Source organism: Macaca thibetana, chromosome 7, assembly GCF_024542745.1.
Source record: "Macaca thibetana thibetana isolate TM-01 chromosome 7, ASM2454274v1, whole genome shotgun sequence".
Lineage (NCBI taxonomy): Eukaryota > Metazoa > Chordata > Mammalia > Primates > Cercopithecidae > Macaca > Macaca thibetana.
This window is the reverse complement of record NC_065584.1, coordinates 8,129,530-8,145,064: the sequence shown is the minus strand read 5'-3', so window position 1 is coordinate 8,145,064 and position 15,535 is coordinate 8,129,530. Positions and strand designations below refer to the sequence as shown.

The window sequence follows — 15,535 nt, the reverse complement described above, 5'->3', positions numbered from 1 at the left end:
CATGCAGAGGCTGTTCTCAACTGGAAGCAGACTTCATCTCTTTTTGATCCAATAACCTTAACAACCAAGTCTGTCTATGGAGAAATGACAGAAAAACAGTTGCTAAATTTTTAAGCAGGGACTTTGGACAATTTTGTACCATTCTTTTCACAAGTAAATGAAGAAACTGGGTGCCAGGAACCAAAGTCACAACACCCATTGAAGGTGGCGCTGGAACAGGAGCTTGGGATCCCGACTCCAGTCTGGCGCTATCCCAGCTCCACGGGAACTCGAACTTTGCCGGGGAATAGTTTGAAAACCCAGCTGTCTCATTATGTTATTTTATGTTTGAATTGTATATATGTTTTCAAAAAATATTTATTATTAGGCTTGAAAACTTTTAATCCTATAAGAAGATAATTCTATGGACAAATTGGTCATCAAAGTTCTAGAAGGCTGTGGGGCTTCTAGAGTAGAAACCTCAAGTACTACAATGCTATTGCCTTTTAGAAATTAACACTAAGCTTTACAGACTATTTAATATTTTTGGTAAGGTATCTCAGGTGTAAGGATGATACGACAGGTGGCGATCACATGCTTCCTCCTGGTACACATCAACAACCGAGGAAAGGTACAGGCGTCAATGCCAGGAAATGTCCCAGTCTCACACAGACATGAAGCTGGCCTCCAGCACCCAGTCCAGCAGGTAAACTAACCTGCTGAGCAACGCAAGCAATGCCTCAAAGAGTTACATTTATCTCAGCTGTCAGGGGGGATGAGGCAATTGATCTGCAGAACTACGTCTTCCCCCAAGAGAAACTCCCAGAGCATCCTTAAGATGACCTGTGTTGCAGCAGCATTTATCAAACAGCTGGGGGAATAATTCACATTTTCAAAATCAGCAGTGTACTTAGGACATCAGAGACAATGTGAAAATTTGTGGTGAAGGAAAACTGGTATCACTAAACCTGAAAACTGGTGGCTTTCTGGAGACAGATCCCTCTCCCACCCCAAGGACATGGTCCCAACCTTTCACTTCCCCTAAATTCTAAGTATTCCTTTTCTTATGTTCCTGCTGCCTGCGCAGAAGGGCAGGCTGATGAGGGGGGCTCCTGCAGGCCTCTGGGCCCCACAGCTGTGCCTCAGTAGCCCCCAGGTTAGCACAGCCCAGGGCACGAGGTTTCTCAAGAAGGTTCAAACAATGTTTGGGCAATAAGATGGTTTGTGTAAAAGCTAAACTCAAAGGGCCTGTCCCACTCCAAAAAAAGGAATAGACAAAAATATTAATCATGTTTTTTCTTTTAATAAGGGTTTTTACTCAAAAGTGTAGCTTTGAAAATCTCTAGCTTGTTGTGAAAACCAGGAAAGCCAGGGAGCTGCCTCACACTGCACACCACCACGTGAAGCTGTGGGCCGCTGTGTGTTTGCAAACTCTCCATTACCAAGGCTGGAATCAAATGCACCACTTTAAAATCAGAGCCAACATTTAAAATTAGGAGGATGATGCATGTCCTACTTTGATTCAAGGAGAAAGGACAAGTTCTTAGTACAGTAAAACAAAACACAAAAGTAAACAAATCTTTAGAAATCACTAGATATATAGATGTGTGTTTATATATATATATTTATATAATTAGGATTATCATCAACATTTCAAACTATTAAAAATAAGGTTGCCACCTTACCTTTGCTTTTGGTAATGGGGTGTTTTTTTTTTTTTTAAGGAGAAAAACCAAACATTTTGCCCAGACTCTAAAGTTTCCCAACTTCTGTTCTGTTTTCTGCTGTGCAGCTTCCCCACCTTCACGCTGAATCCCCGAGTCCCACCACCAGCTCTGGCTGGCAGGAGGCAGAGCAAGCTTTCATTCTGGTCGTCAAGATGACAGGCCCACAAAAGCACAGCTGAGACAGGAACTGAATTCTTCCCCAGGAAGAAAATACCTATGCTCACAACAGGTCTGCAAAATCTCCCACAGGCACCTCTTCCCCCTTTCTTGTGGCTGTTTGTTAACTGGTTTGTTTTGCCTAAAAGCAAGATGGCAATCTTAATCAAAAAGGGAAGCTAGATTTTTAAAATAACTTAAAAAAACCATTTTTATATAAAGCAGCAAAAACATATCTTCCTCTCTGCAGAAAGAAAAATGTTAACAAGGAAACACAGCGATGTGAACGGACCGTCCATCAACTCCTGCTCCACTGGATCCCCCATCCAGCTTCACCTCGAGCTACTCCTTAACTTCAGCAGTGCTGTCTGAAGAAGATCCTTTGGCGTCTTCAACTGCTCTTTTACTTTCTTCTTGATTGAGATTTTCATTTTCGGACCTGGTCCCATTAGGGACAGAGTTTTCACCGTTTACAAGCCCGTTCTCTGTGGCCTGTGCTTTGCTGATGGCCTCTCTGATGTTCAAAGCATCCTGCACTCCAGCCTCCTCCTCGAGGTTTCTCAAGACCAGGGGGAGCCTCGAGTCCCCCACGCTGCTCTCCAACAGCCCAAGGTTACTCTCTTCATATTTGGGAAGCGGAGCCTTTTCCTCCATCTGCTGGCGGTAGAATTCCCGGTTGACAGCTGCACTCTTTACTGCTTTTTCCAAAATCTCTTTCTCACCTAAGCGCAATTTGATGGCCATTTTTGCACGAACAGAAAGATCCTGGTTTTTCAAGACGGATTTATCTTCCTGGAAAACAAAAAAGAGCAAAATTAATTACAAGAAGTCTAAATCAGCAAAACTATAGAGACAGAGGGCACCACGGCTGTGGCTGGGGACATGAGGGAATTTTTTGGGGTGACAGGAGGTTCTAACACTTGACTGGGCAGGTGGTCACATGACCAGACACTCACATCAAAATGTATGCTTCAGAAGTGTGCCTTTTATTGTATGTAAATTATATCTCAATGAAACTGTTACAAAACCAGAAATAAGAGCCTAAATCAAACAGTGCTACCCCATCTGTCAGGGAACTTCACTGATTTAAAACTCATCCTGTCCATCTTGGGCACTGATGTAGCCCCAGGGCAGCATGTGGGTGAATGGCAACAGTGAAGGAACGAATGAATGAGAAAGACGTATTTGAAGTTAGTGACTCAATAGTGAACTTAAAAAGCACAAATGAAAACGTTTGTGAAATCATGTGAATTAGAAATTATAAAAAAAAAAGTATTAAATACTTTAAAAAATATATATTCTAATAAACAATGCCTAAATATGATTTTTTTTGTTAAACAAATGGAAAATTTCAAATGCAATCATTTTGCTGAACTATTAGAGTAGTTTAGAATTAACAAGAAATCTCTCATTAAACATCTCTTTTTTTTTTTGAGACGAGTCTTGCTCTGTCACCCAGGCTGCAATGCAGTGGCGAGATCTCGGCTCACTGCAACATCCGCCTCCTGGGTTCAAGCGATTCCGCTGCCTCAGCCTCCCGAGTAGCTGGGATTACAGACCACGCCCAGCTAATTTTTGTATTTTTAGTAGGGATGGGGTTTCACCAAGTTGGCCAGGCCTGTCTTGAATTTCTGACCTCGTGATCTGCCCTCCTCGGCCTCCCAAAGTGCTGGGATTACAGGCATGAGCCACCGCGCCAAGTCTCATTAAACATCTTAACAACACAACAAAGTTCAAATCCTCATTAATTTAGTCTAATTACCTCAACAGTTGTTTTGTATGTTTTTAAAAGAAGTGAGGCTCTATCTTCAAGAAACGTCCAAAGTTTGACCTCGTTGTCCCAGCTAACAGGAAATTCCGAGTTCCCCAAGGTGAAGATTCTATCAATAGCGCTGTCTCCCAGTAAGTGTTCTTTCAGTTCTTCTACAAGAAATACAAATGGCAATGCTAGGAGGAAAACACAGCACTCCTTCTCATTTGAACAAGTAATCCACCTTAGAAAACATTGTTTCCAACAATGTCATTTTCCCACAGTAAAAGCTGTCCCTGTGCAATGGGCCAGGACACTCCTAGATTCCCCAAAGTAGAGCAGAGCTAAATTTTGGGGAGCAACACCAGGTCAGGCCTTCTTCATTTGGAATCCAGATCAAGCCTTGGTAGCACTCCATTTTTCACTGTTTCTATGAGGGACACTGAGAGCCTTTAGACAGTTTCACAAGATACTTTTTAAAGACAGTCGACAGCCATGGACTCCCTATTTTGACAATACCCTTTTTGCTAGCCATAAGCTCAGTCACATCAACCCAGTCAAAAAGGACATTTAGGTGAACAATGTAAACAGTGAAAGGAACTAGAGCCACAACAATCCTGTGAGCCCATAACTGTAAATATGATTGGCACTTATTCTCGTAGGTGACCTGACCAAGCTATTTAAGCCATTTTTGTAACAAGCCACAAACTGAAAGAAACAAGAGCCTCAATCAAACAGTGCTACCATCAGGAGCACTATGAAAATCTGGGTTAACGGGCTGGGCGCGGTGGCTCACGCCTGTAATCCCAGCACTTCGGGAAGCCAAGGTAGGTGGATCACTTGAGCCCAGGCGTTTGAGACCAACCTGGGCAATGTGGCGAAATCCCATCTCTACAAAAAATACAAAAATGAGGTAGGTGTGGTGGTGCACACCTGTAGTCCCAGCTACTCAAGAGGCTGAGGTGGTGGATGCCTCCAACCCAGGAGGTGGTGACTGCAGTGAGCACTGCACTCCAGCCTGGGAAACCGAGCGAGACCCTGTCTCAAAACAAAACAAAACAAAAAAAAATCTTAGTTAATGAAAAATATGCCCATCTCTCTCACTTGTCAGGAATTTACATAGGAATTACAAATACACACAAGTGAACATCTCAATTATCTCCAAATATATTTAAGAAGAGGAAAGAATTCAGCAACTGCTCTTAGCATTTTATCTCCCGGCACATTATCTCCAAAACCAAAACAAGCCGATCCTATTCATGCTCAAGAAACAGACCCATGCTTCTTATGCGATTAGGAGACAGTGTCTCTTTCAGAGCAAAATGCCTCACAGCTGTCACTATTTACAATTCAAACTGAAGAACTGCTGCCAGCAAACCAAACTTTTATTAGTATTAGTTAGAGTAATTCAAAGATCCAGCAATTGTCTTGACATGACAAATTGTCTATGACTAGAGAGAAACTAAAGAGAATCAACAGACCTAAAAGGATTCCAGCAGTTTTAAGAAAACAGGCTATCTAATGTTCAAAAAAGAAGTTTATTAACTTGTATTTGTTAGTAAAGATCATGATGAAATTCAGGATTTTTAGTTTTGAGTCTTCATTTTATATTCTTTGTATACAACACGGAAGTTCTGGCTTTTTTTAAGCTTTCTTAGTGGTTGAAAGTTCTTTTCAAAGGCCCCCAATAGGAAGGTTACTGTTTCCTTCCCTCATCTCCTCTCTCAATCTGCCCAAGTTGCACTCTGCAACGATGGAAGCTGCAGGTGTGCGGCAGAGCTTTCTCTCCGCTCCTTTTTTAAAAGTGAAACTGGACTCATTTCACATTCCTGGAGAAATAAAGCCTACAAAAGGGGGAGTAAGACAATGTAGCATGTGGCCTGCCTGGAGAGCAGGAGCTGACTGGGAGCTCCTGCAGCAAGAACCCTCCTGAGCTTGCCTCCAGCACACAGGGCCTGCAAATTATCCCTGCCCCTCATTCTGGCCACCATGGTGTATGCTCACTCCAGAGAGAAAAGAGCCCAGTGCCCTCCACCCTCTCCCTGGCTCCTGCTCAAGCTCCTCCCTCTGCTAAAGGTCTTCAGCCACACCCCTCACCTCCTGCTCTACCATGTCCGAACCATCACTGAGCTCCAGGGTTTAACTCAAATGTCTTTCCTCCAGACCCCTAGAGTACTAACACTTTTTTCCATGTACTATGTTATTCTTGAACCAGTAGGAGCAACGTGGGATGTCCTGCGCATGGGCTCTGGAGTTAACAGAGCTGGGTTCTAAGTCAGGGTCATTACTTGCTTACTGAGCAACCTTGGCCAAGTTACTTATCCTCTGGGTTTTTTGTTTGTTTGTTTTTAGACAGGGTCTTGCTCTGTTGCCCAGGCTGGGGTGCAGTGGCAAGATCACGGCTCACTGTAGCCTCAAGCTTCCAGGCTCAATCAATCCTCCCACTTCCCAAAGTGCTGGGATTACAGCCATGAGCCACAGCATCCAGCCAACTTTATTCTCTTTTTCTTTCCCCCCAGCCGGGTCTTACTCAGCCTTTACCTCCCAGGCTCAAACAATCCTCCTACCTCAGCCTCCCGAGTAGCTGGGACTAGAGGCTTGTGCTACCACGCCCAGCTAATACTTATCCTCTTTGAAGTGGAATCTCTACATCAGTAAAATGGGAACACTTATCAATCAAGGCTGATGGGATTAAAATTAAGCATGTACCACATTTAGCATCATACCTGGCACACAGTGAATGCTTCACAAATTCTAGGAATATCATCACCATCACCTCTCTTAATTATAAATTCCTTGAGTATATGAACTGCAACATTTAATTTTGTATCCACATATAAGCAAGAAAAGCTCACAGTTAACTCCTTAACTCGTGTTCATTAAATTGAATTGATGAACCATTACCAAAGTACAAAAAGCACCAAAACTCCCACTTGAATAACTGTAAATCTAGGCGATAGGGTTGCTTATAAGGAACAATGACTGTATCTCAGTTTGGGTTCTGCGGTTGGTGTGTGAACTGCCTCTCTCTGTTTTGGAACTACGTTTTTTCTGCCTCCAGCGTGACGTCAAGCCCTCGACTTGTGCAGCACTGCTCCCTGGATCCAGACATTAAAACCAAAGCCAGTGACCGCTGAGCACAGCAGCTTCCCCTGCATGGGCCACGACTGCTTCCTCCGACCAAGGAAGTGCTTGGGCAGCTTCCATCCAGAACACTTTTTTGTCTGTTCACTCAGTCAAACACTCATTTACTCATTCCTACTCAGTCTGTTCTGCACAGGATTTAAGGCAGTTTACAACAGCAACACACACACACACACTTAAAAATGAAACCTCAGGACCAGGAAATTTGTAAGATACATCTTAGTATGAAAAATAAAAACACAACCATGAGAGGTCAAATGTCAGTATAAGAAACCCCAAATGACTTGTTTTAAGCAAATGCAAAAGTAGATGCTCAATACATATACTTAACTCTTTCTGGGCCTGAAATAAGAGGCTGTAGCCAGGAACATTTTGTGTTCTACACAGATTCTGTTTGCAATGTTATTTACTCTAACAGGATGCTTGGCATTAAAATGCTTGCTGGCAATTTCAGATTTAGAATGCAGAGTAGGTTAACAAATAAAGTCCTACGGTCCACGTATGCCACAGCTGACTACACAACATCACAGGATCAACTGATCCTGAACTGCTCTACGTAAGTGAAAAAGACTAGTGCCCTGTGAGTGAAATGAGGCTCTGTCAGGCTACAAATGTAGAATTTTGATATATTTACCTGATCCAAGATGCTTTAAGTTTTCTTCAAATGCAGTTGAGAATTATTTGCGTATTACAAATTAATATTGACAACACATTGAGGATTTAATAAAACATTTCTAGGGTAAAATTAATCAATTTCTTCTTTCTCCAGTATTGCCATCTTGCCTCTTCCCAAAAGTATTGTAGTTTTAATCCACTTTACCTATAATCCGAACCCCTATGCTTTACACTTCCATGATTTAAAAATAAAAAAGTCAACATCTCTTTTTTCCTGAAATGACGTACCTTCAGTCATGCAGAATACTCGGAGAAAAGCCAAAAGCTGAGCAGAGATGGGCGGCTCCGTAAAATGCAACGCAAAAACGCTGGAACTGACAAAAGCAGAAAGCAGCATCAGTCACCCTGCTGCGGTTACCCACCTGCTCCAAAGTGAGATCCCTACAGTCTACAGCACGTGTGGTTGTCCTCAAGGAGAGTCGAGCTGGAAGATTCCAGCTCCTCATCTGAACTGTGAGCATGATTTTCAGCCCTTCCAAAAGGCCACAGGCTGGGGCGGATGGAAGTGGACATCCAGAATTGGAGTCCATCCTCGCCAGCTTTTCCGAGAGCCTGACAGCTGTAATCTCAGGTTGCACACAACACATTCAAAACATTAAACGTACACATGGTTTTTTAAAAGTGTTAACAATAATTTATGTTGAGTTCACACTTTAAATCATTAATCAAATATTGACAAGTTCAATAAAAAAAGGTCTGGATAATCCATTTTCATTAAGAATGGTTCCTCCATTCCCTGGAGAACTAATGAATCATAATTCCTGTCTTCTTTATCATTTTATGCCTCAAATGCAAGAAAATCTTAAGGAATTTAACTAGAAATTCTTGAAATCACTGAGGATCATGACTTCATTACAGAAACTAATGGTAGCAAAGAATTAAATGAAACAAATTGATCCAGGCCATTAACCTTTTCAAGGTGAAAGACATGAATGATACGAAAGTACTTATTTAACTTAATGAGGATTTCAGGCCATATCCCTCAGAACTGACTGTGAATGCGCCCAACAACACAATTATGTTTATCTGAAAACGCTGGTAAGTCACCGAGCGTCGCCATGGCTTAAATTTGCTGTGCCACAGGGATAAACGGATTAAGACAAACTACTGGAGAGAAGTTTTATTAACACACCAATTAAACACTATGCAACTGGAAATAGTTCAAGCACTGCAGGAAAGGGCTAACCGATGTTTTTCTACGTACGTGGGGATGCCGGCACGAGCCAAGACCTCGGCCTTCATGGCGTAGAGTCTGTCACTTTTACTCACTCCAAGCTTTATTTTCACTCTGTCGTGGGAGTTATTGTCAAAGAAAAAACCACTGTGGATCACAAACTCTGCATTGGATCGAGTGCCATAAAAAATGTAAATCTGAGATGCAGTAAAGAAAAAAGAAAAGGGCATGAGACAAACTTGGCGTGTATTCTTAACACAGGGCAGGGCAAAGGCTTAGTGCTCATATATTTAATGCTACTTTACATTAATGACACGAAATAGCTGAAAGTATTGATACACCTGTTTGGCACAGGTTGCAAGGGTGACGCCGTGCAATTTTCCCAACTTCCCAAACCGTCTGAGACCAAGCACCCACTTCCACCACCGCGTGGAGAGGCGAGACCAGGAGAAAGCACCACCAAAGGCCTTACTACTACTCAAAGGACCCCAGGTGCCTGGGGTCACCAGGCCTCTATTATAATCCTCTTCTTTCAAAGGACAGCAAGGCTATTTCTAGAAGACTGCATTTTAAAATTCACCAAGTTCTTCCCATCCTTTTAATACAGCAGGGTCTTTTCTGGAACTGTAAAGCAGTATCTGTCAGAAACTTATTTCTAGATCCTGTGGCAATTAATCCTGCACCTAGCAGGTGGGTTTATAAACTTTTCTAAAGAAGGAACAGATCAGTACTTTGCTAGACAAATATTTTTCATTTTGTCTCAACTGGAATGTCAATTACGGATGTGAGTTCCATGTCTGTACTGTCTGCTTGGGTGTAGACTGATAGATGTGGGAATTTATAGACACATATTTTCAAACTCACCCAAAGGCTTACCCCTCCTCCCACCCAAACTACTAGATTAAAAAATCTGAGATTAAAGTGAAAGTGTAAGACAACAGATTCCCTTGCTTTTGCCCCTTAAATACTCTTATAAAGAAGGTTCTAATCAGTAGAAAAAATAAAGGCAACACAGTTTATGAAATTTTAAAAATTGTTTTAGTGTCATAACACACTTTATTTTAACAGTGTTATAAATATTTACAAATATTAGGCCAATTGTGCCAATAACTGTGTTTAAATACTTTTCTCTGTGGACCCAAAGCACAATGCAAAGCACAACAAGTGAGTGAAGCACTTGGGTCAGGTCTCAAGATGCGTTCCAGAAAAACAATCCTCAATTTGAATTCCACATTTTTTTTCCTAAGTTCCTTTTTAAGACTACCAACACAGTTAACTTAGTGCCCAATGGCTGGTTCACATTTTGTGAGATGCCACGAGACCCACCTGCTCTCCAGCCCGGAAATCCTGCAGAGCCACACACTCACAGCGGTCATCTTCCAGGTTGTAACCGGTAGTGATCTAGCCCCGGGAGAAGGAAGGAAATGATGGTGAGGCAAACACGTGCACATTTCACTTAATCATGAACTGGTTTCTGGCAAACACATGCACATTTCACTTAATCATGAACTTGTTTCTGGCAATCAGAGGAGAAAGGGGATCCAAAGGTACCTAAAAGGGTGCATCTGAGTGCTTTGGAAAATGGGGCAAAGAACTGCTTGAGCACTGAGGTTAACTCTAGTTACATCAGAGATGATTATGCAAAATTACACACCTGAAATAAAGGAAGTACAGTTGGATAAAGAGACTGTACAGAGTATCACTTGCTGGACTCAACAAAACACAATCGCCTCTGGGCCTCCCTGGCAGCAGTGAGGGCAGTAAGCCCACAGGCCACGCCTCCCACAGGCGCACCTAAGCCTCCTTTCAGTTCACTGATGACCTGCACTACCCTCATTTGTTTGCAAGTATTATCTTTATGTAATGTTTGGCCATTAAGAAACCAAAGTGGGTTTTCCATTGGATAAAGAATCAGGGAAAACAAAAGCTCTATTTCTGAATTATGGATATATGATCTGAATTAAAGAAATTAAAACTTTCAAGCATGCAAAGGCAAAATAAAATAACTTTGTTGTTTCTTATTCCCTCTATTTCCGCTGAGAAATATAATGTGAGAGTTTCTAGGTCCATTAGAAATAAATATAGAAAACCCTCTCACTATACCGCAAAACTGCGTCTCCTTCTAAGCTCTCCTATCTTAGTGAAGGTCAGCCAATGTCATGGCCTCTGGACACAAGTTACAAGGAAAGCCTCACATCTCACCTGGTCAGCATTTCATCTAGTAAATACTACCATTTGGATGACTTTCTTCCTCATTCCTCTGCGTGGCTACAGTCCTTATTCCTTCTCGCCTAGCTTGTTTTTTGCAAAAACCTTCCAACTTTTGGGACCTAGTCTCAAAATCCAATACTGTCCTTCCGGAGTTGCTAATTGTACAATGTCACTCTCCTGTTCAATATCTTCCTATGATTCCACTCTGCCTTCGGAATAAACCCCAAGTTCCTGAGCACGGCCAAATACGGAGGCAGCTCACGCTTCCCTCCAGCTTCAGGAACTGCCACCCACCTGCCGCCCCAGTTCCCTCCGGCCTGACAGTTCCTTCTACTCCTGTTGTGGCCTGGCTTCTCGGGGAACCCCTCCTCACCCCACCCTCCTGCGCACTCCCACAGCCCAGTCCTTACACCCTCCAGCCCAAGTCACGTCATCTGTGCACCTGTCTCCCCGTCAGTCAGACTTGAAAGCCAGAGCCCCTTGTTGATCTCTGTGTCCTGAGTGCTCAGCACACAGAACCTAAAACCTGAAGTGGCCTTTGGGAATATTCACGTGATGCATGAACCCCCAGGGGAATGGAAAGGGTCCCCAGCTTCTATTAAAAGCTCCTTCTCAGAGTCCTGTCTTTTAGAGCAGCGCCCAATCTCTTAGATTGTCTCTTGATGGTCACTGATTACTTTTTGATCTACTCATGTTTTTTTTTTTTTTAGAATGCTTTTTTTTTTTTTTTTTTTTTTTTGAGACAGAGTCTCGCTCTGTCGCCCAGGCTGGAGTGCAGTGGCCAGATCTCAGCTCACTGCAAGCTCCGCCTCCCGCCATTCTCCTGCCTCAGCCTCCGAGTAGCTGGGACTACAGGTGCCCGCCACCTCGCCTGGCTAGTTTTTTGTATTTTTTTTTTAGTAGAGACGGGGTTTCACCGTGTTAGCCAGGATGGTCTCGGCCTCCCAAAGTGCTGGGATTACAGGCTTGAGCCACTGCGCCCGGCCTGACCTACTCATTTTATCCTGGAGAAGCAAAGACTCACAGCAGTCACAAGCGCTCCTTGCTAATAAGGCATCAACAGCTTGGATTCAAAAGATGACTTTTGAGTCTAGGGAATGGCATTTTGGGATGGAAGGCCATATAACATGAATCTTTAAACTCAATATCCCAAGAATAAATATGGTTTATTAACCATATGTCTAAGAGTCCTTCAAGGTTCTGATCTGCAAAGACCAATGAGAAATAGGCAGCAATGAGAAATAAATGAAGCCAAGTATTCTAGAACATTTCACTCGCAGAACATTTTAAACACTTCAATTGTATTCAAATCAACTCCAGGAAGTTCCTGCCCAACACTGGATGTACTTTTCTGACCCCAAAACATCACCTTGACAACAAAGTGGAATGAGAAACTGCCCATATGGGAAACTCCCAGGAGGAAATCCAGGCACTCCAGGGTGCTGGCGGTACAGGTACACAGGGACCTGCCAGCAGCACAAACAGGAGGAAAGTTAGAGGAAGGAAGAGAAAATTGAGGGAGATTGTGGAGAAAGGATTATGGGTGTTTAAGGGTATTTTACAGATTATTTCCCACTCTCGGCAGACATCAAGCTCCAAGATATGGCTTAACATGTCCACAGCAACCCTGACAGGCAAACAGGCTGGATCCTGCCCTAGTCTGTAGCCCTTTCTCAGCAGGGGTCAGAACGTTTGGAGGCTGAGTGTCTAACTTCTTTGTGTGGCACTGCCAAACACTTCCTCTAGGATGGTATCAAAAGTGTGTCTCAATGCAAAGAACTGCAGGCAGAAGCACAGGCCTCGCCTTTCCTTTGCGTGAAGCCAGGTTTCTAGAGGACTCTCTCAGAGCAGAGCCCTCCCAGGGCAGGCCTGCAAAGGGGTCTTCCAAGGCTGTTAGGACCCCACTGCTCAGCAAGGGCCTTCTGGCAGGAGCCCCAGGAACTTACCACCTACGCCCAGAAATCTGCAGCCACTGACCAGGTCTGACTTGAAGCCCAGACTAGGAAGGGAGGGTTTGGGAGGGCCAGGGCTGGTGCAGGGGCAGCCTCCTGACGTCAAGCAAGGACAGGGTCCTTCCACCTCCTTCTTGCCCAGCTCCATGTGCCGCTTCCTGCCTCCCACACTGCCAGCTAACTTCCCTTCTACAAATATTGAGTGTCATCCTATGCCAGGCCCTAACCTAGGCAACTGGAAAATGGCATGAAAAATCTCAGTCCCTACCCATAGGGACATCTAGTGGGAAAGAGACATAGGGAGAAAAAAAATTTATATATATACGTATATATAAAAGCACGTGGAACTGAGAATAGCCCCACAGGAGCCTCAAGTGTGCCCAGGGTAGGTGAGCGGGTGGCAGCCGGAGTTTATTGGCAATGCTGGAGGAGGAACCCAGCAGGGAGTGGAAGCCTCCAGCAGCTCCACGGAGCCCTACTCCCTGAAAGCCACCTCCTGCCTGCGGCGCACACCACTCACATCTGTGGCTGGTTTGGTAACTCGACGGCACACTTGGTGCACAGCTGTGTTCTATTTTACATATTAAAAGTAACATAGGAGGAGGAGCATGATATACACACACATACATTCCTAAGATGGGAACAGAGGGAAGATCTGTAGATCATTTACATTTTCTTTTCTGTGTTTTTCAAATTTTCTTCAACAAATATGTATTATATTGATTTCATGGTGGAAGGGGGAAAAAGTAATACAGGGTCATCAAATAAAATTTGGAAAATATTTTTAAAACACAAAGAAAAAACAGATCACAATCACGTTAACATTTTGGTTTATTTCTTTCTGATCTTTTTGCCTAGGCGTGGGGTTTTCACACTCATTTATTCACCACTCATGAATTCATTAAAAAAATACCAGGCACAGGGATATAGCAACGAACAAAACAGACCCTCCCCCAAAATCACCTGCGTTCATGGCTCTTCCATTCTAATGGGAGGCAGGGGGTGAACCAACAATAGTTTGTTTAAAAGGCAGAAACAGAGGATCTGGACAACAGAGGGAAACGCAACAGGACAGGGCAGCCGGGTGGGTGGGCTGGAGGCGCAGTCGTTCTACACAGGGTGCTCAGGGCAGCCACGCTACAGGAGGTCTACGAGCGAGTCCCGTAAGTGCCTAAGGAATGGGGGGTTTTAGGCAGAAGTGACAGCAAGAGCGAAGGAATCTGCTGGTGTCTGAGGAACAGCGGGGAACCAGAGGTGAGTCAGACCTGTGTGCACGGAGGGTGTGGGGGGACAGGCTGTTCGGAGAGACTTGTCTGTTATTGTAAAAATGGACTTTTGAGACTGTCAGACTCATCTAAATCTAAATGTTTTAGATTTTCTTTTCAATATACAAACACAAGGACCTTGAAAAAGAACTTCCCTCCGTTGTGCTTGGATTTCCAGCTGCCCTTTCATCCCGCCTGGTAGAGTCGCAGATCCAAATGCAAGCACTGATTATTCCAACATGCTCTCTGTAAGGGAACTAATACCACTGTCTATCAGTCACTTAGAAGTGTCCTTCTCATATCAACCGAAAAACCCTCAACAAAGGAAACCTGCTGCTTACATTAAGTTTGAACAAATCATGCAAGATATAAAGATACGTTGTTTCTTCCAGCTTAGTACCATACCTTATAACCCTTTCTACATTTATTTCTCTGAGTGGCTAGGAAATTAGTTCATATTCACCAGAATCTCTAGCCTAGGTGTTCATCCAGCCCCTTACTTTCTTTAGCATTTCCTTGCTGTCACTGGTTTGGAATTACTGTTACTGACTTGATTCTTCTGTTTCTACTACCATAATCAGGTTTTTGGGATATTGTTAGAAGCAGACAGCGTTGCTGGGTTACAAATTCTACCTACTCCCTGAGTGATAGTCAGGGTAGACTGACAATAAGAAGATGATCGTCAGGATAGACGCACACAAAAAAGAAAATCTCTTGTCTTAAAAGGCGAGCCTTGATTTCAAGACTTTATTTTTAAAAAGACATTAACTGTAACACGTATCATATACAACTCTGTAGCGTTAAAATAGAATTTCTCAAATTCTACCCCAGAAAATTTCCCATGAAGTCTTATAATTACAATGGGAAACAGTTCAACAAGAGTGCAGAGTGCAGAATGTCAGGAACATAACCACTGTAAGACAAAGTGCCAGCATCCTGAATAAACCTTCTACAGGTTAGCACTGTTTCTGCCAGGACTGTGGCAGGTTAAAAAGTACGTAAGTCGTATTAGGGAAAATACAGCATTGGTTGTCATTAATTTATTACTTTTAGATAAACCTTTTTTTTTTTTTTTTTTTTTTAACATTTGGTAGGGGGAAAGGAATTGTTTTATCCCATTTACATGGAAGCCAAATAAAAATCAAATGTGCAGACGAGTGTGTGAGGTGCCAATGGATGGAAGCTTTGCTAGGGACCACGGTGGCCTGGTGGTGGTCTCAGTGCCACCAGGTGGGCCATGAGGCTGGGGGTAGGGCACTGCTCACCTTACTACAGAGGCTCCTGTGTTAATTCTTTTTGTTTAGAGTAAAACCAAGCATTATTGCTTTAATTTTATTAAAAAGAACTCTAATAATTGAGTTTGAGAAAAAATGATCCAATTCAAAAAAAGAAAAAGAAAAATACTACAGTCAGGTATTAAAAGCTATTTGAAGATTTTTTAAATTTCAAGCTTATGATCAATTAAAAATACCTCTGAAGAAAAAGAAAACAAAAAATGTAAA

General features: G+C 43.0%; 2 protein-coding genes across 2 annotated transcripts in view; one reads left to right on the top strand and one right to left on the bottom strand.

Moving 5' to 3' along the window:
* The window catches only part of LOC126958426 (cholesterol 24-hydroxylase), a 515,386-nt gene that overhangs the window by 176,513 nt on the left and 323,338 nt on the right, over nucleotides 1-15,535 (top strand). The gene's annotated exons all lie outside the window — the stretch shown is intronic.
* SETD3 (SET domain containing 3, actin histidine methyltransferase) overlaps nucleotides 1,263-15,535 on the bottom strand; it is a 363,397-nt gene continuing 349,124 nt past the window's right edge. Inside the window, exons 10-14 of the mRNA XM_050796716.1 lie at nucleotides 9,932-10,006; nucleotides 8,636-8,802; nucleotides 7,660-7,745; nucleotides 3,625-3,785; nucleotides 1,263-2,654 (exon numbers count right to left, since the gene is read on the bottom strand). Of these exons, the coding sequence (XP_050652673.1) occupies nucleotides 2,205-2,654; nucleotides 3,625-3,785; nucleotides 7,660-7,745; nucleotides 8,636-8,802; nucleotides 9,932-10,006 (939 nt within the window). The 3' untranslated portion in view covers nucleotides 1,263-2,204. The remainder of the gene's footprint in view (nucleotides 2,655-3,624; nucleotides 3,786-7,659; nucleotides 7,746-8,635; nucleotides 8,803-9,931; nucleotides 10,007-15,535) is intronic.